At 36.8% G+C, this 23492-nt stretch overlaps 1 protein-coding gene across 1 annotated transcript; it reads right to left on the bottom strand.

The window, feature by feature from the left end:
- Positions 1 to 6168: 6168 nt before the first annotated feature.
- On the bottom strand, positions 6169 to 20144 carry LOC136984877 (mucin-2-like). The gene is made up of 4 exons (XM_067282018.1): positions 18224 to 20144; positions 17354 to 18164; positions 7550 to 12516; positions 6169 to 7502 (listed from the first exon to the last, which is right to left on the bottom strand). The coding sequence occupies exons 1-4, from the start codon at positions 20142 to 20144 to the stop codon at positions 6169 to 6171; spliced, it is 9033 nt and encodes a 3010-aa protein (XP_067138119.1).
- Between the last annotated feature and the right edge of the window lie 3348 nt (positions 20145 to 23492).

Raw genomic sequence — 23492 nt, forward strand, 5'->3', positions numbered from 1 at the left:
CTGTTTGTTTACGTTACTTTCACGCTGAATTCGAAAAATGCTTGTCTGACGCTCGTCAATTTATTGAGAATAGCAGTTATAAACTGCCAAAAGGCTTAAAAAATGAAAGGGTAGCAAAAAAGAAAAGGATGTCCGATTATGAAGGCAGCGATCAACCTATACAGTCTCTCAAAAGCCGGTATGAAACAGAATTTTTAACACCATGATTGATTCTATAATAAGCAATATGGATTCGAGATTTATGTCTTTAAATCAACATTTTGAAAATTTTCGTTTTCTCTATGATCTAAGCAAGTTAAAAAAATATTAAAAAACTGTCAAGATTTACACTCAGTCCTGCGAGTGGGTGAGAGCAGTCACTTCCAACCTTACGAATTATATGAAGAATTACAAACAATGATCCCAAATTTACCCAACTTCATTAAAGATGTGAAACAGCTGCTCCAATACATTACAGAAAATAACTTGACAGAAATTTACCCAAATATTTACATTGTCGTTCGAATTTTGTTAACAATACCGGTAAGTACTGCCTACGCTGAAAGAAGCTTTTCAAAATTAAAACTAATAAAAATTACTTAAGAAATACAATGGGTCAGGAAAGACTTTCAGCTTTTGCAATTTTATCTATTGATGCTATATACCAGACATGGGCAAATGCGGTTCCGAGAGCCGCATGAGGATTTTTTTTGAGTTACATGCGGCTCTTGCTGAAAGTGTTAATTTCTGTTTTTTATTATTATTTTTACAATTTTATTTTTATAATTTTGTGAAAATATGTTTATTGAAAAAATTCAATATTTGCTTTATATTATATTAATATTATATAATAAAATCGCGCGCCTTACCATACTATCTGCCACGACAGTTCAGAACTGCGGCTCCCATGCATTTTAACTCTTACTTGCCCACTCCTGCTATATACTATATAGCAGTAATTCTCAAAGTGGGGGTCGTGAAAAATATTTGGGGGGTCGCTAAAAATTGATGCCAAATCAATTTTTTTCAAATATTTTATAAATTTACTATGGATTCATCTTTAGAAATAATAAAAATAAAAAATATATAAAATAATGTTTACTTAAATAAATTGCACATATTAATAATAAAAACAATATAAATATTTAAATACGAGCCTAAATATAATATTCATTAATGTGTACGCTATTGGGGAATCCCCCGAGTTCCACTCTCCGCCTAAACTATGATAGAACAGTGTTGTCATTTGGAACGGTGTTCGCTAGCAGCGTTGTGTCTGTAGGCAAGTCGAGTTAGAAATACAGTAGAACGTCGTTTATCCGAAAACCTATCAACCGAAAGCATTTCAGTCGGCAAATTCGAATTTTCGCTAGTGCTGTGGCGCTGCAATATTTGGCTATATCTTGGGATACTTTGATATTATTTTAGTTTTAAAATTTTGCTGGATGAAAATATTTTTTATGAAATAAAAAGACGGTCGCTTCCAAAAAATAATTTTTTGGAAGCGACCGTCTTTTTATTTCATAAAAAATTATTTTAGTTGATATGCGTTTTTAGCTGGCAGCATGGCGCGACCATGAGAGGGTACTTATGGATGCGCCAGTATTTGAACGAGAATTTTTTCCCGTCGTGAGTGGTAAGTTTTGCTTGTTTTTCTAAAGACTGTGTTGTGCTGAATCAGAACGTTTTGAGACTAGATTAACTTCCGAAATATAACCTTTTTTTATTTTAATATTTTTTAAAATAATTATTTTGTTTGTGAAAAAATAAAGAAATAATTTTTAAAAAATTTCGTTAGTCTTAACATTGACAAAAATTCAACGCAAAGCGACACGCAACAGAGAAAAATTTCAACATGGGATAGATTAATTAAACAAAAGAAATTAACGCCTCCTGAATTTAAATTGTCCCACTACCTCCGGGATGTTTTTCTATGTATACTCATTTTTCGGGAGTCCTTTGAAATTTTTAAGTGCAAAAGGGGGCTCGCGGACCAAAAAGTTTGAGAAACACTGCTATCTAAGCTGAATTACGATACAATTATTAAAGAGTCCAGTAAGGCTAAAAGCAGGAAATTTCTATTCCTTTAATTTTAAAAAAAAATTTTAAAAATGTTAGCCAAAAATATAGTTTGCATTCTTATGAATAAAAATTTGACAGTTTCAACTGCTTTTTATTTTATAAAATCCGTCTTCTTGCGACACCAGAGGGCCTCGCGAAATGTACCTGTAAAATGCCCACATCAAATTTAGGTCTTGCTCCGCCACTGACTGACGGCTAAGGAGTCAGTTGTCACCTGCTCAATCAATACAGAACTCTGTGTCTTCTCATACGAAATGATATCGATCCCAACAGGAGTACGTCCCCGCACTTGGAACACTCCTATCGTGCCTACCTTCTCCAGTAATATACCCAAGAAACGGACAGTCTGACCCATCACCTTCATCTGTTCTTTTAGCGGATCTCATAAAGCCCAGGTATTTATTACAACGTACGATTTATTGTAAATTTTTCTCTCTCTCACGACCACCTACTGTGCATAGTCTATTTCGTTTCAGCATAAATTATATCATGTACTATTTTTCTTTGAAATTAAATGATTATTTGTTTGTTAACCTTAGTATCTGAGCGCATTACTTCCGTTGAACTGTCTCACCGTCTCCATCCCGAGTCCGATCACCCACATACGCTGCCGTTCGCATGACCAACCGTCAACAACGAAACAATTCACCGTTGTGGATACCGTGACAAACAAGACACCATGATGTCAGTCCTGACGAGGCATCAAAGAGGTGCCAAACAGTATATATCTTTAGTTTAAGCTGTTGTCATATTAAATGTTCATGTCATAATTCCCGATGATATATTCGACTTATAAGAAAAAACGTATAATTTGAGACCACGTGCTTCGCAAAGAATTTGTGCAGCTGTGGGCTGTACAGTAGACCCCTATAACGCGGGTTCATATAACACGGATTCGTATAACTCGGTTAAAAAATTGCGATCGGGTTCGTATAACACGCTAAAAGAGATTCCTATAACACGGAAAAACGTCTTCGCCGACTCTTGTCGCGACAGGATTGGTCGAATCTGGACCAATAGCAGATATTGCACAAACCGTTGAGTTTAAACGAGATTGGACCTACTAAAAAACATTTAATATTCAACGGCCATAAAAATTATATTTTTATTAATGATGTCTCCAAAGTTAAGTTATTTTTCTGCGAAAAATTCGCTGATCAGGAAACACGCGTCCGCCGTTCGATGAGTCGCTCCACGACAAAACAAGCTTAAACAATGGCGTCGTCGAATGGTGCGCACTCGATAAGTAATCCTACAATTTTTTGTTTATAACATAGTTTATATGGATTATTCCCAAAAAATTATATGTGATTTGGAAATGTTGAGTCAAATTAGTCTAGAATCGATTAATTATATGGAAGAAAACCTGTCAAACAGCCGTAGCCCCGAAACTGCACACGTGCCGGGCTGTGATTAGCTAATGTATTTAAGTGACTCGTACAACAGGGATTCATATAACACGAAATGTATCTACCGTGTTATGGGTGGAACTGTTACCAAAAATAATTATTCAGTGTTATTAAACATCCTATAAATACCTTTAAACAGTTTAATTTACCTTTTACCTTTGTTGGTAATCCTCGATGTTAAATGTATCTGCCATTTTTTCAACAAATTTCCCGTGAGTCAATGCACGACGTTCACTGAGTCACGTGATGTTGGGAACGAGCTCCACGAAGTCTTTTACGTGGACCTAAAACGTCAAACGTGTACTGTACTTCTGCTTGCCATACAAGTTTAACGTTTGTACTTGCGCCTCAACCAGTGGCGTAGCTTAGTGGGGGCGGCAGGGGCGGCCCTTTTAGGGGGCGCCATTTTTTCACAATAAATAATAATAATATCTTGTAAAAATTTGAATCATTTTATTTCATATTTTTATCGCACCTACAATTCGGACCGATTGAAATGAGCACGGAATTTTTCATTACTTATTCTGTGACGAAACTGGGAATCCCCTTTCTTTAAATGAATGTATAATATGACATCTTGCTGATTGTAGCAACTGACGACACCGTCTGTACTGATATGTAGGCAGTGGTGATATTCAGCGGGTTCGCACAGGTTCGGCCGAACCCGTTGTTAAAATTTTCAATTTCCCGAACCTTCTCTTTTTTTTTTTTTTTTTTTTTTTTGTAACTCTTTCCGCCCTGTGGGCACTAAGAGGGCCTCTTATAGCAAGCCCATTATGGATTCGGCCAAGCCCACAATAGGCCGGCCGGGTGGTGAGGGACGGGGACCGACATATCCGGACGGACCACCCCCCGAAAAATTCCTGGGGATTATTCGACCCGTCCGGATTCGATCCCGGGTCCCCCAGGGCGGCAGGCTGCTAACCTTGACCGCTCGGCCATCCGGCCTATTTCCCGAACCTTGTTAAACACACGTAACATTTCTCAGTGGTTTTGTTTTTTTTTAAAAATATATTAAAATATATGTATTATACTCTGTAATACTACTAAACTAGAGCCTTATACCCCGTTCGCACCGAGCATTTCAATCTAGATTCTAGATTGTGAACAAGGTCGGGGACTATGTCTTGGTGCGATCTCTCTCGACCGTTTCAATCTCGACCGAAACGAAGTTTAATCGCGATCGATTCAAGAGAGTTCTTGAAACTAGATCCAGTTATAAGAGATCCCACAATCTCATGCGCGTGAGATAATACAAGATGGCTGTGGAAGACGTCTCGGGCTATGGACAGCGAAATAAAAAGGATATTGTATTCGAGAGATGATGACATCTGTCTACTATGAGTAGTGCGATTTGGGGTAAAAGATTTCTCTGTCTAAAAAAAAAAAAGTCGACAGCACTAATATACTATTGTTACCTGGTCTTCGCCCAGGGCTCGTTACGTTCCAAATACGCCACTGATTATTAGATATATCGCAAGAAAAGGTATTGTATTTATTTCTACCAAAACTTCCATTTTGTTTGTCGGTGATTGTCAGGGAAAAATTTTCTGCTAGCGAACCCTTTGTTAAATATTTCGAATATCACCACTGCTTGTAGGGATTCCCCGTATTTTATTTAAGAGGGGGCGAAATTTTGAGGGGGCGGCGAAATTTTCCTCCGCCCCGGGCGGTTGACACCCACGCTACGCCACTGGCCTCAACCTCTCTATCGTAAATGCTAATAACGTGTAAAATCGTCATTAAGTACGATCCTACTCGAGATATGATACATATGTTCCCTCAATCTCCTCAACCCCTTAGTCACAAAAATATATGAACCTCCCGCAAAATTTCAGGAATTTTAGACACAGGCGTTATTAAGCTTTAAAGTGGGTAAACAAAATCGTGCCCCCATACACACACAGATCAAACTTCCTTTATAAAACAAAGTTATAGAGAAAAGATATCTCATGAAACAATCCAAATTCAATTTTAATATATTTTACAAAAAATACTTGTTTATATATTTATACATTTACTTCAGCCAATTAATATCTGTTCAATTATTAATACTATACATTATGTAATTTCATATATTCATAACTTTTTCAACTATATTTCAGATAATCTTACTGGATTTTTAAAAATAAAAATAAAAATTTTAATTAAAAGATTATTGCAGTAAATTTTTTGTATTAAAATTAAATATTACTCTAAAATTAGAGACCATAAAGATAATAAAGAACAATAAAGACCATAAGAAATAAATAGAAATGTGCCCAGTGGTTTTCATCCCTGTGTCCAGTGATTTTCATCCCAGTATTTAGAGATTTTATTTCTAATCGTATCCAACAGGATGTCTGGATGAAAAACATGACTATATAAAGCATAAATCTAATTAGCCGGATATTCTGCATATTCAGAGAGGACGATGTCCCAATTAATTCCGATAATCGGAGTTTTACTCGGTTACATTATGATAGATTATCATTTAAATAATGTTAATTGTATTTAAATGATAATCTACCATAATGTAATCTTATACAAGGAAATGATAATCTATCAATAATCTTATCCAGGGAGAATCGTATCTACATGCTAAAATCATGTAGTATGTAGATACGATTCTCCCTGGATAAAAATATTTGTAATTTCAGTATTTCTTGCGTAACTTCATAAAAAGAAATTTCTATGATTATTGTAAATTATACAATGTTTACACAAATTGTATAAAATCAAAAACTATATCGACCAGGGATTGCGCTTCTGTTGTAGTAGATGATGTAGTTGTTGTAGAAGATTCTGTCGTAGTTGTTGGAATTTTGGTTGTTGTGGTCGTTGTAGGTAATTTTGTCGTTGTTGTTGTTGGAACTTCCGTTGTTGTCGTGGTAGGCATCTCTGTTGTGGTCGTTGTTGGTAATTTTGTCGTTGTTGTTGTTGGAACTTCCGTTGTTGTCGTGGTAGGCATCTCTGTTGTGGTCGTTGTAGGTAATTCTGTTGTAGTTGTCGTTGGAACTTCCGTTGTTGTCGTGGTAGGCATCTCTGTTGTGGTCGTTGTAGGTAATTCTGTCGTAGTTGTCGTTGGAATTTCCGTTGTTGTCATGGTAGGCATTTTTGTAGTGGTCGTTGTAGGTAATTTTGTCGTTGTTGTTGTTGGAACTTCCGTTGTTGTCGTGGTAGGCATCTCTGTTGTGGTTGTTGTTGGTAATTTTGTCGTTGTTGTTGTTGGAACTTCTGTTGTTGTCGTGGTAGACATCTCTGTTGTGGTCGTTGTAGGTAATTCTGTCGTAGTTGTCGTTGGAATTTCCGTTGTTGTCGTGGTAGGCATTTTTGTAGTGGTCGTTGTAGGTAATTTTGTCGTTGTTGTTGTTGGAACTTCTGTTGTTGTCGTGGTAGGCATCTTTGTAGTGGTCGTTGTTGGTAATTTTGTCGTTGTTGTTGTTGGAACTTCTGTTGTTGTCGTGGTAGGCATCTCTGTTGTGGTCGTTGTAGGTAATTCTGTTGTAGTTGTCGTTGGAACTTCCGTTGTTGTCGTGGTAGGCATCTCTGTTGTGGTCGTTGTAGGTAATTCTGTCGTAGTTGTCGTTGGAATTTCCGTTGTTGTCGTGGTAGGCATTTTTGTAGTGGTCGTTGTAGGTAATTTTGTCGTTGTTGTTGTTGGAACTTCCGTTGTTGTCGTGGTAGGCATCTCTGTTGTGGTCGTTGTAGGTAATTCTGTCGTAGTTGTCGTTGGAATTTCCGTTGTTGTCGTGGTAGGCATTTTTGTAGTGGTCGTTGTAGGTAATTTTGTCGTTGTTGTTGTTGGAACTTCTGTTGTTGTCGTGGTAGACATCTTTGTAGTGGTCGTTGTTGGTAATTTTGTCGTTGTTGTTGTTGGAACTTCTGTTGTTGTCGTGGTAGGCATCTCTGTTGTGGTCGTTGTTGGTAATTTTGTCGTTGTTGTTGTTGGAACTTCTGTTGTTGTCGTGGTAGACATCTTTGTAGTGGTCGTTGTTGGTAATTTTGTCGTTGTTGTTGTTGGAACTTCTGTTGTTGTCGTGGTAGGCATCTCTGTTGTGGTCGTTGTGGGTAATTTTGTACGTTGTTGTTGTTGGAACTTCCGTTGTTGTCGTGGTAGGCATCTTTGTAGTGGTCGTTGTTGGTAATTCTGTCGTTGTTGTTCGTGGTACGCATCTCTGTTGTGGTCGTTGTGAGTAATTTTGACGTTGTTGTTGGAACTTCTGTTGTTGTCGTGGTAGGCATCTCTGTTGTGGTTGTTGTGGGTAATTTTGACGTTGTTGTTGGAACTTCTGTTGTTGTCGTGGTAGGCATCTCTGTTGTGGTCGTTGTTGGTAATTCTGTCGTTGTTGTTGTTGGAACTTCTGTTGTTGTCGTGGTAGGCATCTTTGTTGTTGTTGTTGTTGTTGTTGTTGTTGGTAATTCTGTCGTCGTCGTCGTTGTTGTTGTTGTTGGAATTTGCGTTGTTGTCGTGGTAGGCATCTCTGTTGTGGTTGTTGTTGGTAATTCTGTTGTCGTTGTTGTTGGAATTTCCGTTGTTGTCGTGGTAGGCAACTCTGTTGTGGTCGTTGTTGTTGTTGGTAATTCTGTCGTTGTTGTTGTAGGAGGCATCTCTGTTGTGGTCGTTGTAGGTAATTCTGTCGTAGTTGTTGTTGTTGGAATTTGCGTTGTTGTCTTGGTAGGCATCTTTGTTGTGGTCGTTGTAGGTAATTCTGTCGTAGTTGTTGTTGTTGGAATTTTTGTTGTTGTCGTGGTAGGCATCTCTGTTGTGGTCGTTGTAGGTAATTCTGTCGTTGTTGTTGTTGGAACTTTCGTTGTTGTCGTGGTAGGCATCTCTGTTGTGGTCGTTGTTGTTGTTGGTAATTCTGTCGTTGTTGTCGTGGTAGGCATCTTCGTTGTGGTCGTTGTAGGTAATTCTGTAGTTGTTGTTGTTGTTGGAATTTCCGTTGTTGTCGTGGTAGGAATCTCTGTTGTGGTCGTTGTTGTTGGTAATTCTGTCGTTGTTGTTGGTAATTTGTCGTTGTTGTTGGTAATCTCTGTCGTGGTCGTTGTTGGTAATTCTGTCGTTGTTGTTGTGGGAGGCATCTTTGTTGTGGTCGTTGTAGGTAATTCTGTCGTAGTTGTTGTTTTTGGAATTTCCGTTGTTGTCGTGGTACGCATCTCTGTTGTGGTCGTTGTAGGTAATTCTGTCGTTGTTGTTGTTGGAACTTTCGTTGTTGTCGTGGTAGGCATCTCTGTTGTGGTCGTTGTTGGTAATTTTGTTGTTGTTGTTGTTGGAACTTCCGTTGTTGTCGTGGTAGGCAACTCTGTTGTGGTCGTTGTTGTTGTTGGTAATTCTGTCGTTGTTGTCGTGGTAGGCATCTTCGTTGTGGTCGTTGTAGGTAATTCTGTCGTTGTTGTTGTTGTTGGAATTTCCGTTGTTGTCGTGGTAGGAATCTCTGTTGTGGTCGTTGTAGGTAATTCTGTCGTAGTTGTTGTTGTTGGAATTTCCGTTGTTGTCGTGGTAGGCATCTCTGTTGTGGTCGTTGTAGGTAATTCTGTCGTTGTTGTTGTTGGAACTTTCGTTGTTGTCGTGGTAGGCATCTCTGTTGTGGTCGTTGTTGGTAATTTTGTTGTTGTTGTTGGAACTTCCGTTGTTGTCGTGGTAGGCAACTCTGTTGTGGTCGTTGTTGTTGTTGGTAATTCTGTCGTTGTTGTCGTGGTAGGCATCTTCGTTGTGGTCGTTGTAGGTAATTCTGTCGTTGTTGTTGTTGTTGGAATTTCCGTTGTTGTCGTGGTAGGAATCTCTGTTGTGGTCGTTGTTGTTGGTAATTCTGTCGTTGTTGTTGTGGGAGGCATCTTTGTTGTGGTCGTTGTAGGTAATTCTGTCGTAGTTGTTGTTGTTGGAATTTGCGTTGTTGTCGTGGTAGGCATCTTCGTTGTGGTCGTTGTAGGTAATTCTGTCGTAGTTGTTGTTGTTGGAATTTCCGTTGTTGTCGTGGTAGGCATCTTTGTTGTGGTCGTTGTAGGTAATTCTGTCGTAGTTGTTGTTGGAATTTCTCGTTGTTGTCGTGGTAGGCATCTCTGTAGTGGTCGTTGTTGGTAATTCTGTTGTTGTTGTCGTGGTAGGCATCTCTGTTGTGGTCGTTGTTGGTAATTTTGTTGTTGTTGTTGTTGGAACTTCCGTTGTTGTCGTGGTAGGCAACTCTGTTGTGGTCGTTGTTGTTGTTGGTAATTCTGTCGTTGTTGTCGTGGTAGGCATCTTCTGTTGTGGTCGTTGTAGGTAATTCTGTCGTTGTTGTTGTTGTTGGAATTTCCGTTGTTGTCGTGGTAGGAATCTCTGTTGTGGTCGTTGTTGTTGGTAATTCTGTCGTTGTTGTTGTGGGTAGGCATCTTTGTTGTGGTCGTTGTAGGTAATTCTGTCGTAGTTGTTGTTGTTGGAATTTGCGTTGTTGTCGTGGTAGGCATCTTCGTTGTGGTCGTTGTAGGTAATTCTGTCGTAGTTGTTGTTGTTGGAATTTCAGTTGTTGTCGTGGTAGGCATCTTTGTTGTGGTCGTTGTAAGTAATTCTGTCGTAGTTGTTGTTTGGAATTTCGTTGTTGTCGTGGTAGGCATCTCTGTAGTGGTCGTTGTTGGTAATTCTGTTGTTGTTGTCGTGGTAGGCATTTCTGTTGTGGTCGTTGTTGGTAATTTTGTTGTTGTTGTTGTTGGAATTTTCGTTGTTGTCGTGGTAGGCATTTCTGTTGTGGTCGTTGTAAATAATTCTGTCGTAGTTGTTGTTGGAATTTGCGTTGTTGTCGTGGTAGGCATTTCTGTAGTGGTCGTTGTTGGTAATTTTGTCGTAGTTGTTGTTGGAATTTCTGCTGTTGTCGTGGTAGGCATTTCTGTTGTGGTCGTTGTAAATAATTCTGTCGTAGTTGTTGTTGGAATTTGCGTTGTTGTCGTGGTAGGCATTTCTGTAGTGGTCGTTGTAGGTAATTTTGTCGTTGTTGTTGTTGTTGGAATTTCCGTTGTTGTCGTGGTAGGCAACTCTGTTGTGGTCGTTGTTGTTGTTGGTAATTCTGTCGTTGTTGTCGTGGTTGGCATCTCTGTAGTGGTCGTTGTAGGTAATTTTGTCGTAGTCGTTGTTGTTAGAACTTCTGTTGTTGTCGTGGTAGGCATTTCTGTAGTTGTCGTTGTTGGTAATTTTGTCGTAGTTGTTGTTGGAATTTCCGTTGTTGTCGTGGTAGGCAACTCTGTTGTGGTCGTTGTTGTTATTGGTAATTTTGTCGTCGTTGTCGTGGTAGGCATCTCTGTAGTGGTCGTTGTAGGCAATTCTGTCGTAGTTGTTGTTGTTGGAACTTTCATTGTTGTCGTGGTAGGCATCTCTGTAGTTGTCGTTGTGGTAATTTTGTCGTAGTTGTTGTTGGAACTTCCGTTGTTGTCGTGGTAGGCATCTCTGTTGTGGTCGTTGTAGGTAATTCTGTTGTTGTTGTTGTTGGAACTTTCGTTGTTGTCGTGGTAGGCAACTCTGTTGTGGTCGTTGTTGTTGTTGGTAATTCTGTTGTTGTCGTGGTAGGCATCTTTGTAGTGGTCGTTGTTGGTAATTTTGTCGTAGTTGTTGTTGGAATTTCTGTCGTTGTCGTGGTAGGCATCTCTGTTGTGGTCGTTGTAAATAATTCTGTCGTAGTTGTTGTTGGAATTTGCGTTGTTGTCGTGGTAGGCATTTCTGTAGTGGTCGTTGTAGGTAATTTTGTCGTTGTTGTTGTTGTTGGAATTTCCGTTGTTGTCGTGGTAGGCAACTCTGTTGTGGTCGTTGTTGTTGTTGGTAATTCTGTCGTTGTTGTCGTGGTCGGCATCTCTGTAGTGGTCGTTGTAGGTGATTCTGTCGTAGTTGTTGTTGTTGGAATTTGCGTTGTTGTCGTGGTAGGCATCTCTGTTGTTGTTGTTGTTGTTGTTGTTGGTAATTCTGTCGTTGTTGTTGTTGGAATTTGCGTTGTTGTGGTGGTACGCATCTCTGTTGTAGTCGTTGTAGGTGATTCTGTCGTTGTTGTTGTTGTTGTTGTTGTTGGAATTTCCGCTGTTGTCGTGGTAGGCATCTCTGTTGTGATCGTTGTAGGTAATTCCGTTGTAGTTGTTGGAATTTGCGTTGTTGTCGTGGTAGGACATCTCTGTAGTGGTCGTTGTTGGTAATTCTGTCGTAGTTGTTGTTGTTGGAAGTTCCGTTGTTGTCGTGGTAGGCATCTCTGTTGTGGTCGTTGTAGGTGATTCTGTCGTAGTTGTTGTTGGAATTTTCGTTGTTGTCGTGGTAGGCATTTTTGTTGGTAATTCTGTCGTAGTTGTTGTTGTTGGAATTTGCGTTGTTGTCGTGGTAGGCATCTTTGTAGTGGTCGTTGTAGGTAATTCTGTCGTAGTTGTTGTTGGAATTTCTGTTGTTGTCATGGTAGGAATCTCTGTTGTGGTCGTTGTAGGTGATTCTGTTGTTGTTGTTGTTGGAATATCCGTTGTTGTCGTGGTAGGCATCTCTGTTGTGGTCGTTGTAGGTGATTCTGTCGTAGTTGTTGTTGGAATTTCCGTTGTTGTGGTGGTAGGCATCTTTGTTGTGGTCGTTGTAGGTGACTCTGTTGTTGTTGTTGTTGTTGTTGAAATATCCGTTGTCGTCGTGGTAGGCATCTCTGTTGTGGTCGTGGTAGGCATTTCTGTTGTGGTCGTTGTAGGTAATTTTGTCGTAGTTGTTGTTTTTGGAATTTCTGTTGTTGTCGTATTAGGCATCTCTGTAGTGGTAGTTGTAGGTGATTCTGTTGTAGTTGTCGTTGGAACTTCCGTTGTTGTTGTGGTAGGCATCTCTGTAGTGGTCGTTGTAGGTGATTTTTCGTAGTTGTTGTTGTTGTTGGAATTTTCGTCGTTGTCGTGGTAGGCATTTCTGTTGTGGTTGTGGTTGGAGTTTCTGTTGTAGTCGTTGTTAGACTTACTGTTGTAGTTATAGGAGTTTCTGTTGTTGTTGTGCTTGAAATTTCTGGTATGGTCGTTGTAAGTGTTTTTGGTGTATTGGAAGTAATAATTTCTGTTGTTGACGTGGTGTATTTTTTTATAGTTGAAGGTGATGTTTCTGTTGTAATGTTTATCTGGTTTTCTGTTATAGTAGTCTCAGGTAACTTTGTTGTGGTGGATGTGTAAATTTTAATTTCAGTGGCAGGTGTTATTGTTGTTGTTTCAGAAACTGTAGTCGTTGATTTTCGCGTTTTTGTAGTAATCGATGTAATTATTTCGGTAATAGTCGTTGTGGGACTTTTTGTTGTAGTTGGAATTTTTATTATTTTTCTCCGACGCTTTCTTTGTCTTTTAATATTGTGGAGAATGCTATAAAAAGGATTTATCCAGAAGTGATGTTTACAGGGAAGTCTGACAAATGGATTTAAGTATCTGTGAACCCTTCTTGTGAATGCAGTGTTTCTATATCTTCCATATCTGTTATAATTATTTCGTGCAGAAACTAAATGTACTGTCACTATCACAAATGTAAGAATTATCGTACAGACTGCGAATTTCATTACTGTTGAAGAATTTTGTTTGATTTTATCGTTAAAAACTTTAAATTACATACCGTGCATAGAAGACCTTGCTGTTCTTCAGGTTTAGAACTTCGAAATTCAAACGGAACTGTTACTTAATATTTAGATTAAAAGAAGTAAACTTCGGATTCATACAGGTAGAATACAAGCGTTTAGTACAAGCCTTTGGTAGAGAGAGTATATTTTAATCCTTGAATTTCGATTGTTTATTTTTCCGGCTTAGTATTATAATAAGTTATTACTTTATTCCACGATATTTTTAACTTTGAATTTCTATTTTTATCTGATAACTATATCATGCGGATTCGCATTTGAATATTTTTATGTAATTACTATTTTAAGATAAATTACATCATCAAGGAGTCAGATTACTACTCTGAAAGACCCGGAATCAAATCTGAGCTAGCAACACTAGGAACTTTTGTGGTGTCTGTGCTGGATATGCCGGATCCGGTCGCGCCGAATTCATTATGTGTATGATAAAGGTGTTCTTAATCCTCACGAAGTTAAATAAATAAATTAATATTTTTTTGTTCATATATAGGCTCTCCCAAAGGGGTGCAAAAAAGCAAATTTCTCTGGACCTGAGGAATCAGAGACACATATATTACTTTTTATGTTTACTTACTCATTTTAATATATTAAAGTATATTAAAAGTATTTTTTAATTATAATTTAATAATTTAACCTTCTATATGCATTTTGCCCCAGATCGTCAGCCCTGTGCATATACGAAGTTGTGTATAAACATGATAAAACATGATCAAGAATTTTGTAATCCTTAAAACCCTTTAAAAGTATTGAAATGTTTGCACTTTATTATCTTAATTTCTAATTTTATTTTACTTAAAGTCATTTATATATAAAACACTATGTTAATATTTCTTTTTTATTGCATGGATTTTGTATTTTGTAGATAATTCCGATCTGTACTAATTAGTTTTGTAATTCTATTAATTCCCCGATTCATTAATAGAATATGAGAAAAATTTTATCCGCATAAAAAAATATAGGGACATATATTAAAATATACATACAATATATATAATCTAACTTTAGTAAACTTATGGTTTTAAATTTGGTTTTGTAACGACATAAACATGAACTTCTCAGTATATAGAAGTTTTAAATCAATATTTGGACAAGGCCCTGTATCGTAATCTCAGCCAAACAAACGCGCAGTATTGGCCTATCTAAGGCACGATCTACCGTGAATATGAAGTAGCTATCCACTTCAAACCTCACTTATAACACTTCCGTATCGGGACCCAAAATAGACCAGGTTCCGGAGCGATTGGTCCCGATTGGAATCTGTATTCCGATTTTTATAATTAATTAAAGATAAGAATGTCTCGTCCGTCGTGCATTTTGATCAACTCCTGTCAGTCGTCTTTCCAGTAGCCGAATGGATAAGACCATTGGACTATTTTTTCGCAAGTTTGTGCCTGATTAACGGATGGCCACGTAGAGATTTCCCGATTTCCTTCACACATCTTACATTTAAATAGGAACCATTTCGCGAAAACACTTCTGAACGTAGTCGCGAATTCGTGCCGTCCAACTGCCATATGAAGTTTTCCGTGTTTTCTACACACGTCTAACATCCTAATACGGAACAGTTTCCCATAGAAAGTCTTACGAGAGGCACTCTATATGTACTGTACAGTACGTTACCTTAATAATATGAATCCTATTAATCCAATAAATTCCCAGTCAGTCGAACTAAGTACGCCCACAATAAGAGAAACAAGAGACCTATTACGCATTAATATCCGAACAAAAATCAGCGTTAGCCGTGGGCATCTGCCGAGAGGGAAATATAGAGCATTTACCCTCTCCAGTTCGAGTAAAAAATCCACAAATTATAATCGAAAAAATATACGATATATGTAACCCTATATTTTCGATCATGGGACATTGTCTTTTCGTATTGATACAATACTGCATTTTAAACCTACTAGTGAAAAAAACCCAAAAATTTAATAATAATTAAATAAAACTTTATTGATGTAATTATTTGTCTCCAAGCTTTTCTCCCTAAAAAATAATTATTATAATCGTTTATATTTTGAAATATGAACATTTATCGAAATTTATATTAAATAATTAAGAAATCAAAAATTGAAAACTGCTCCTTTTCAAGTAAATAAAGTCACATGTTAGTGAAATACGTTATTACGTACAGTACGTCATTCCTTACATCACATCCTACCACGTGTACTTAGAAATTATTAAATAAAGGAAAAGAATATTTCCCTACATCGTGGTATATTTAGACTCCATAGATTTCATTTAATGTAAAGAATAAACACAGTCCAATATACATTAATGTTATAATATACCGTATTTTACGGACTATAAGACGCACTTTTTTCTTCGAAAAATTGCCTCCAAAATTCAGGTGCGTCTTATAGTCCGTAAAATACGGTAATATATAATTATTATATAATGTATAGCATTAATATATATAATATATTAATGTTATAAAAGTTCTTAATTATAAAATAATTGTTACTACACAAGCTTACAAGTTACAGATTTAATGCTATATTTTCATTATAATGTCAAAAAATTTATTTAGATGGTTATTCATAATACAGTATTTTGATTTGTTTCAAATAAAATCTACTCAAATACGAAATGAACAGCGAATGATTGTTTATCGGGCTAAATAATTATTAAACAGTTTTGCAGGAAACAAGCTTCTAGGCCGTCATCTCTTGTTAAACATAATAATTATAAATAAATGATTTCATTTCATTTTAGAATATTCTGGATGAAAATTTTCGTCCAGATTATCCCAGGTTATTACAGATAATTCTCTTCTCGTGTTGATGACTAGATGGCCATCAAACACTAGAGAGGAATTATAAGACTTCTTGCGTCCTTTCTAATTCTAATTGCCGTCATGTGTTTTTAATAATGTAACCATCATAACCACAATAATAAGCTGGATTTATAAGGTACCGTACCAACACATGTCAAAGGCCTTCTAGCTTCCATTCGCCGTTGCCATTTTGTGTAAAACTTTATCTCTAAACATGGAGTAAATTACTTGCAAAAGCCCCCAAGTATGATAGAAAATATCTTTAAAAACCTCTGGATTGCTACGAGTTTCAAAAAATGTTACATTCAAAACATTAAACATTTTACTTAAATAATTTGAAATGTGAATAGCAAACATCTCAGGGTCTTAAGTTTTGCATTCACGTGTCACCCTGCTCCTGTTGTTGGCCTTTCTTGAACCAATTTAGTCATTTATTTTGAAGAACAAATTTTGGCAGGTATTTTTATTAATTTCAATCCATATTTAACTTTCAAAATACCTTGTATAATTTTTTTCCCTCTAACTTATTTCTAAATTCCCTAAATTTTGGGAGAAATCCATAAACCTGAAAATCTTAAGCACTATTTTTACGTTTAACCTATTGCTTATGGTTGAAAATTTTACTTTGATTTAACATTTTATTGATCCACAACAACAGGAAAATTTCTTTTTATAACATACAGAAACAAGTCTCATTAGAAACAAATCTTCAAAAACTTATTTCCAAGTTTACTTCTAAACAAAAAAAGCAACTAAATCTGGAGATAAAACATCCAAATGGGCAACGCTGCTTCTACTCTATTTTGTAATTTCTGTGTCTGACTGGAGTACCCGGGATCAAATTTGAGAGGTCGGCAAACCCCCAGAATTTTTCGTGATCGTTGTATCCCGGATATGTCAGACCCAGTCTAAACGTTTGATGCTCTATTACGAACTTGGCTCACAATGGGTATTACAAATGTTTTCTTAGTGTCCGCCTAAGTCACAAGTGGTTAAAACTACTGTACCTTGGTAATTAGTTGCGGATTTATTTCTGACCAACGCGAAATTTTCTGAAGTAAACAATTCTTAATGTATGTAATTAACCATCTGAACAGGAATCAATTTCCCATTGAAAGTTCTCCCGGGAGGAACGCCCATTGGTATATCGGCCATATTTTGCATTGTCTTATCACTCCAATCTTGTCTTATCTTGTGGGAGCTAAGAGAGATCTCCTAGCTCCCACAAGATGGAAAGAGTCAAAATTGTAAAACAAATTTAATAATATCGCAATAAAGAATTTTAACGATTAAAATAATTAGATACATTTAAAACAATACTCTCAGGTTGATTTATACAATGTTTCACCTTATTTAGGTACAGTACAACGGCACTATTTTCGGCCATTTTGTTAAAGAAATGAAGTATTTGGAGATACGTGATAAGTCACTACTTTCTTAGGTCATTTCCGTTGTTGAAGTAGATACTTCTGTTATTGTTTCTGTTGTAGTTGAAGTAGGCATTTTTGTTCTAGTCGATGTAGGAGTTTCTGTTGTAGCTGAAGTACGCATTTCTGTAGTAGTTGATGTAGAAGTTCCTGTTGAAGTCGATGTTGGATTTTTCTTCGCATTGTATCTGACGTAGGCATTTCTGTTTTAGTCGATGTTGGAGTCCCCGTTGAAGTGGATATGGAAGTTTCAGTTGTAGATGACGTCGGCATAACTGTAGCTGTTGAGGTGAGTATTTCTGTTGCACACGAGTTGGACGTTTTTGTTCTACTTGAAGTGAATCTTCTTGTTGATGTGGATATCGATATACTTTTGGCGACATCAACATTGTCATTGTAGTTAAAGTATTCGTTTTCGTTGTGGCTGAATTGAATACTTCTGTTATTGTGAATGTTGATGTTTCTGTTGTAAAAGCAAATGCTTTTGTTGTTTCAGTCGTGGATTTCGGTGTTGTTTCAGTCATTGTTTCAGTTTCTCTAGTTGATGTTGGCATTTCTGTTGTAGTTGTAGCAGGCATTTCTGATATAGTTGTAGTGAGTATTTCTGTCATAATCGAGGTAGACATTTCTGTTTGTGTTGTAGGCATTTCTGTTGTAGTTGTGGGCATTTCTGTTGTAGTCGAGGTAAGAATTGTAGTGGGCATTTCTGTTGTAGTCGAAATGAAAATTTCTCTTGTTGTAGTAGGCATTTCTATTGTAGTAGTGGGCATTTCTGTTGTAGTGGAAATGGGCATTTCTGTTGTAGTCGAAGTCAGAATTTCAGTTGTTGTAGTTGGCATTTTTGTTGTAGTCGAAGTCAGAATTTCGGTTGTTGACGTAGGCATTTCTGTTGTTGTAGTAGGCATTCCTGTTGTAGTCGAAGTGGGCATATCTGTTGTAGTCGAAGTCAAAATTTCGGTTGTTGTAGTAGGCATTTCTGTTGTTAGTGGCTTCCTGTTGTAGTCGAAGTGGGCATTTCTGTTGTTGTAGTAGGCATTTCTGTTGTAGTTGAAGTGAGCATTTCTGTTGTTGTAGTAGGCATTTCTGTTGTAGTCGAAGTCAGAATTTCGGTTGTTGAAGTAGGCATTTCTGTTGTAGTCGAAGTGGGCATATCTGTTGTAGTCGAAGTCAAAATTTCGGTTGTTGTAGTAGGCATTTCTGTTGTAGTCGAAGTGGGCATTTCTGTTGTTGTAGTAGGCATTCCTGTTGTAGTCGAAGTGGGCATATCTGTTGTAGTCGAAGTCAAAATTTCGGTTGTTGTAGTAGGCATTTCTGTTGTTGTAGTAGGCATTCCTGTTGTAGTCGAAGTGGGCATTTCTGTTGTTGTAGTAGGCATTTCTGTTGTAGTCGAAGTCAGAATTTCGGTTGTTGACGTAGGCATTTCTGTTGTTGTAGTAGGCATTCCTGTTGTAGTCGAAGTGGGCATTTCGGTTGTTGTAGTAGGCATTTCTGTTGTAGTTGAAGTGAGCATTTCTGTTGTTGTAGTAGGCATTTCTGTTGTAGTCGAAATCAGATTTTCGGTTGTTGAAGTAGGCATTTCTGTTGTAGTCGAAGTGGGCATATCTGTTGTAGTCGAAGTCAAAATTTCTGTTGTTGTAGTAGGCATTCCTGTTGTAGTCGAAGTGGGCATTTCGGTTGTTGTAGTAGGCATTTCTGTTGTAGTTGAAGTGAGCATTTCTGTTGTTGTAGTAGGCATTTCTGTTGTAGTCGAAGTCAGAATTTCAGTTGTTGTAGTAGGCATTTCTGTTGTAGTCGAAGTCAGAATTTCGGTTGTTGAAGTAGGCATTTCTGTTGTAGTCGAAGTCAAAATTTCGGTTGTTGTAGTAGGCATTTCTGTTGTAGTCGAAGCGGGCATTCCTGTTGTAGTCAAAGTGGGCATTTCTGTTGTAGTCGAAGCGGCATTCCTGTTGTAGTCAAAGTGGGCATTTCTGTTGTTGTAGTAGGCATTCCTGTTGTAGTCAAAGTGGGCATTTCTGTTGTTGTAGTAGGCATTCCTGTTGTAGTTAAAGTGGGCATTTCTGTTGTTGTAGTAGGCATTTCTATTGTAGTCGAAGTGAGCATTTCTGTTGTTGTAGTAGGTATTTTTGTTGTAGTCAAAATCAGAATTTCTGTTGTTGTAGTAGGCATTTCTATTGTAGTATTGGGCATTTCTGTTGGTGTAGTAGGCATTCCTGTTGTAGTTGAAGTCAGAATTTCGGTTGTTGTAGTAGGCATTTCCTGTTGTAGTTAAAGTGGGCATTTCTGTTGTTGTAGTAGGCATTTCTATTGTAGTCGAAGTGAGCATTTCTGTTGTTGTAGTAGGTATTTTTGTTGTAGTCAAAATCAGAATTTCTGTTGTTGTAGTAGGCATTTCTATTGTAGTATTGGGCATTTCTGTTGGTGTAGTAGGCATTTCTGTTGATGTAGTAGGCATTTCTGTTGTAGTTGTGGTGGGCATTTCTGTTGTAATTAAGATGGGAATTTCTGCTGTAGTCAAAATATTTTTTTCTGTTGTAGTTGATGTTGGCATTTCTGTTATAGTCAACATGGGTATTTCTGCTGTAGTTGAAGTGAGCACTTCTTTTATTGTCAAAGTCGACGACCCTTTTGTGGTTGATGTGGTCCATAATGTTATCGATGAAGTAGGTGTTTCTGTTGTTGTATATTTCTGCTTTTCCGTTATAACGATCTTAGGTATTTTCGTTGTACTTGGAATATAAGTTTTAATTTCCGTCGGAGGTGAGAAACTTGTAGTTTGAAAAACTTTGCTTGTTGGTGTTTTAGTCGTGGTAGGGCGTTTCTTTGTAGTGAATTTTCTAACTGGTTTTGTCGGATGCTCTCTTTGTCTTTTAATATCAAGGAAAAGATTGAAAAGTGCTATTCTAGAAGCCATTACATGCAACTGATTTATCCAGAAATGATGATTACAGGGAAATATGCCAAAAGTTTTCAAGTATCCATTTGTGCATCTATGAACACTTCTGATTGAAGTGTTTCTGTATCTATCGTATATATTATAATTATGTAGTGCACATACTAAATGTAATATCACTAATACAATTGTGAGAATTATCGTACCGATGGTGCATTTCATTATTGCTGAAAAGTATTGAATGATTCTATCATTAAAATAACTTTAAATTACATACCCATGCAACCGAGACTCTTCTTTACCTTTACTATTTTCAATTTTTTAACGTAACAAATGCTACTGCTATTTTGTAATATTCAGAGTGAAAGAAGTAAATTCTTGATTCGTGCAGGTAAAAATCCAATTCAACAAAGCCCTGATCTCGTTGTACAAGCTTTTTGTCCAGAATATATTTTAATTTTTGAAGTTTGATTGTTTATTTTTCCTGCTTCGTATTGTAATAAGTTATTACTATATTTCACGATATTTTCAGTGTTACATTTTTATTTTTCTCTGATAACTCTATCTCACGGATACTCATTTATATAGTCTTTTATTAATTCTATTTTCAGTCATGAAGTTGAAATATTTTTTCAAATATATATTTAAATGTTGTGAAACGTTCAGCTTCATGTTATCTTGAGACAATTTACATTAATTTGATTTAATACCGAATATTTGTACAGAAACAGTATTTACATCGTGTCTTCTTAACGATTTTGTACATTGTATCTGCTCTACAGTATAATAATTGATTTTTGAACTTTATTTCTTTGTCTACAATTTGTTTAATTGGATTTGATTGGATTGATGAGATAAAGCAACTTAACACATGGACGATCTGTCAACGGGTAGGTTCCGGAGGACTTTCTATGGAAAATAGGTTCCTATCTAGGTGTAAATTTATGAGAAGAAAGCCCGGAAAATTCCGAGTGGCCAAATCGCCCTGGGTTCGTAAGGTGCAAACCCAGGACCAATTAGCAAATTTTTAATGATTTTATCGGTTCGACCACTGGTGGCATCCATTGAATAAATTGTATCGATATTATGCAATAAATATTTTAAGTAAGGAAATCTGAAATAAAATAACAACTTACCCAAGTTTATACTGTATATGAGCTTTTCATTTTAAAAAGTTGTCCAACTAATGCGTCATCTTATCACTTGGAAGACCCGGGATCAAATCGAATCCCAAAACATACCAAAAAATTTTCATCAGAATATGGATAAATCAGGCCCCTTCCATCACTACCGTCCTATCGTGGGCTAGGTTAAACTGACGGCAGGCCTGACAAAATGGTGCTGCTAGTGCTTAGAGTTAAGAAAGTGTAAAACGAAAGTGTAAGAACTTCCTTTAATATATATAATTTCGTGAAACTATATCTTTTCAATTAGTAATTTCTACGATTTTTAGAAAGTAGAATTTTCGTTTCGACATAAGCTGAAGTTCTCAGTATATGAAAGTTTAAAAATCAGCATTTGCAGCAGGCGATCAGTCAAACAGATGTGCAGTATCAGTGTAAAATGTGAACAAGACTGGTGCTTATCTGAGCCTATCTGATAGCACGCTTCACAAAAGCGAATTAAATTTTTTAAAAATAAATTTATAATAATAATAATAATTATATTAAATTTATTATAAAATTCAATTTAATACAATATACTAACCGGGTAGTTTTTACTATAGAGTACAGTGACCGTAAACGAAAATGTTCAGTTCCCTTTTGCACAATGAATGTATTCTATCTAATGGAACATAACACTAGGTAACGAAAGTAAAGTCATTGCGTATGCGCGTGGAAATGGGACAGACGGACAAAAGTCCTAACAAGCACTTTACCACTACCGTGAAGAGTGCTAAAAATGAATGGCACTTCAGGGCCTCACTTTTAACACTTCTGCTTCGGTTGCCGAAATACGGAAATCGAAAGTACTGGAAGAGAGACTGAATTTGGATCATTTAATATAGAAAAGAATGTCCCTTGTTCTTTCAGTCAATTCCTTTGTCAATCGATCTATCAGTAACCAAGTGTATAAAGCAAGTAAACACTATTATTTAATCGTGGTTTCATGCCTCACCAATGGACTAGCCACGTGTAGTTTAACGTATTTTCTTCACGTGTTTAATTAACACCTAGAGGTTTTTTACAGAAAGTCCTTCCGGAAAGAATCGTCGTTGAAAGTTTGCCGTGCGTTTCGTTGCTTTATTTCATCAATTTAATTCTATCTTTCGTTAGTCGACAGTCCATAATAATCACAAATTTAGGTGTATGTGTATTAAGTTGCGGTGTATGGCCTTAACAAACCAATGTTGTTTGTTCAATTATAATTTATAAATCAAATTATATATATATACAGTGGGTTATCGGTTAACGAACATAATCCGTTCCAAGACTTTGTTCGCTATCCGAATTGTTCGTTAACCGATTATCGATTTACCGTGGGTTTTATGAAAATTTGATTAATTCGTTCAGGAAACTCCAAAAATAAAACATATATACTTTCTTACTACATTTATATTATTTTTATTATTACGTATAAATATACACAGTCTTGCATTTTATTAGTCATGTTTTTTTCCGTTTGTGGAACATGTTAAAGAATCTGTCCAATGTTGATTGCTTTTCTCTCTTCAGGATTTTTCGGAAGTAATTAATAGCATTGTAATTGTAGAGATCCCCAAGCGTATTAACCTCAACTTGGTTTGGATGCCATTCTAAGACCGTTGTTCTGACATCCTCCCACTTCTTCAAAAGACTTTAATAGCAGATATCGGCATTAATCCTCTTTTTCAAAATAAAACATATTTCGCCGAGTTTCTTGGTGTTTTTCATTCAAGAGTTCCTGGCGTTCTTCTGTCGTCAGATCCGTTTCAGGTTCCATTATGAGCTCTTTAATGTTCTTTGTTTCTCAGATGTGATTTTTATTACTCCTTTAGCTGCTTGAGTCTTTTTGATTATACTATATCTTTCTTAGATAAGATTGAACTGCGGGCTATTGTAAACCTCATACTGCCCAGCAACATCAGACATCTTCTGCCCACTTTCTACCTTTGCTATTATACTCTCACCTTTCGAAAATAAAAACCGACGCAAAACTTAACGAGTTTTGCCTTACTCGAATATTATATTCGAGTAACGCACCCGAATACTATAAAAGAATTGTTTCTGTCAGAAAAATAAAAGGCTGGAATTACAAGGGAGAGTTTCAAAGTTCGGAGGAATACTATCCGATCAGTGTATACCGGGTTGAGCGTCGATGTCGACGTCTCCTGCGTTCCGAAAAGTTTCGAATTGTTGCCCGTAGACGAGGGAAGACCAATCGGTATTT

This window comes from Centruroides vittatus, unplaced genomic scaffold (assembly GCF_030686945.1).
Source record: "Centruroides vittatus isolate TY-2023 unplaced genomic scaffold, ASM3068694v2 contig_936, whole genome shotgun sequence".
Classification (NCBI taxonomy): Eukaryota; Metazoa; Arthropoda; class Arachnida; order Scorpiones; family Buthidae; genus Centruroides; species Centruroides vittatus.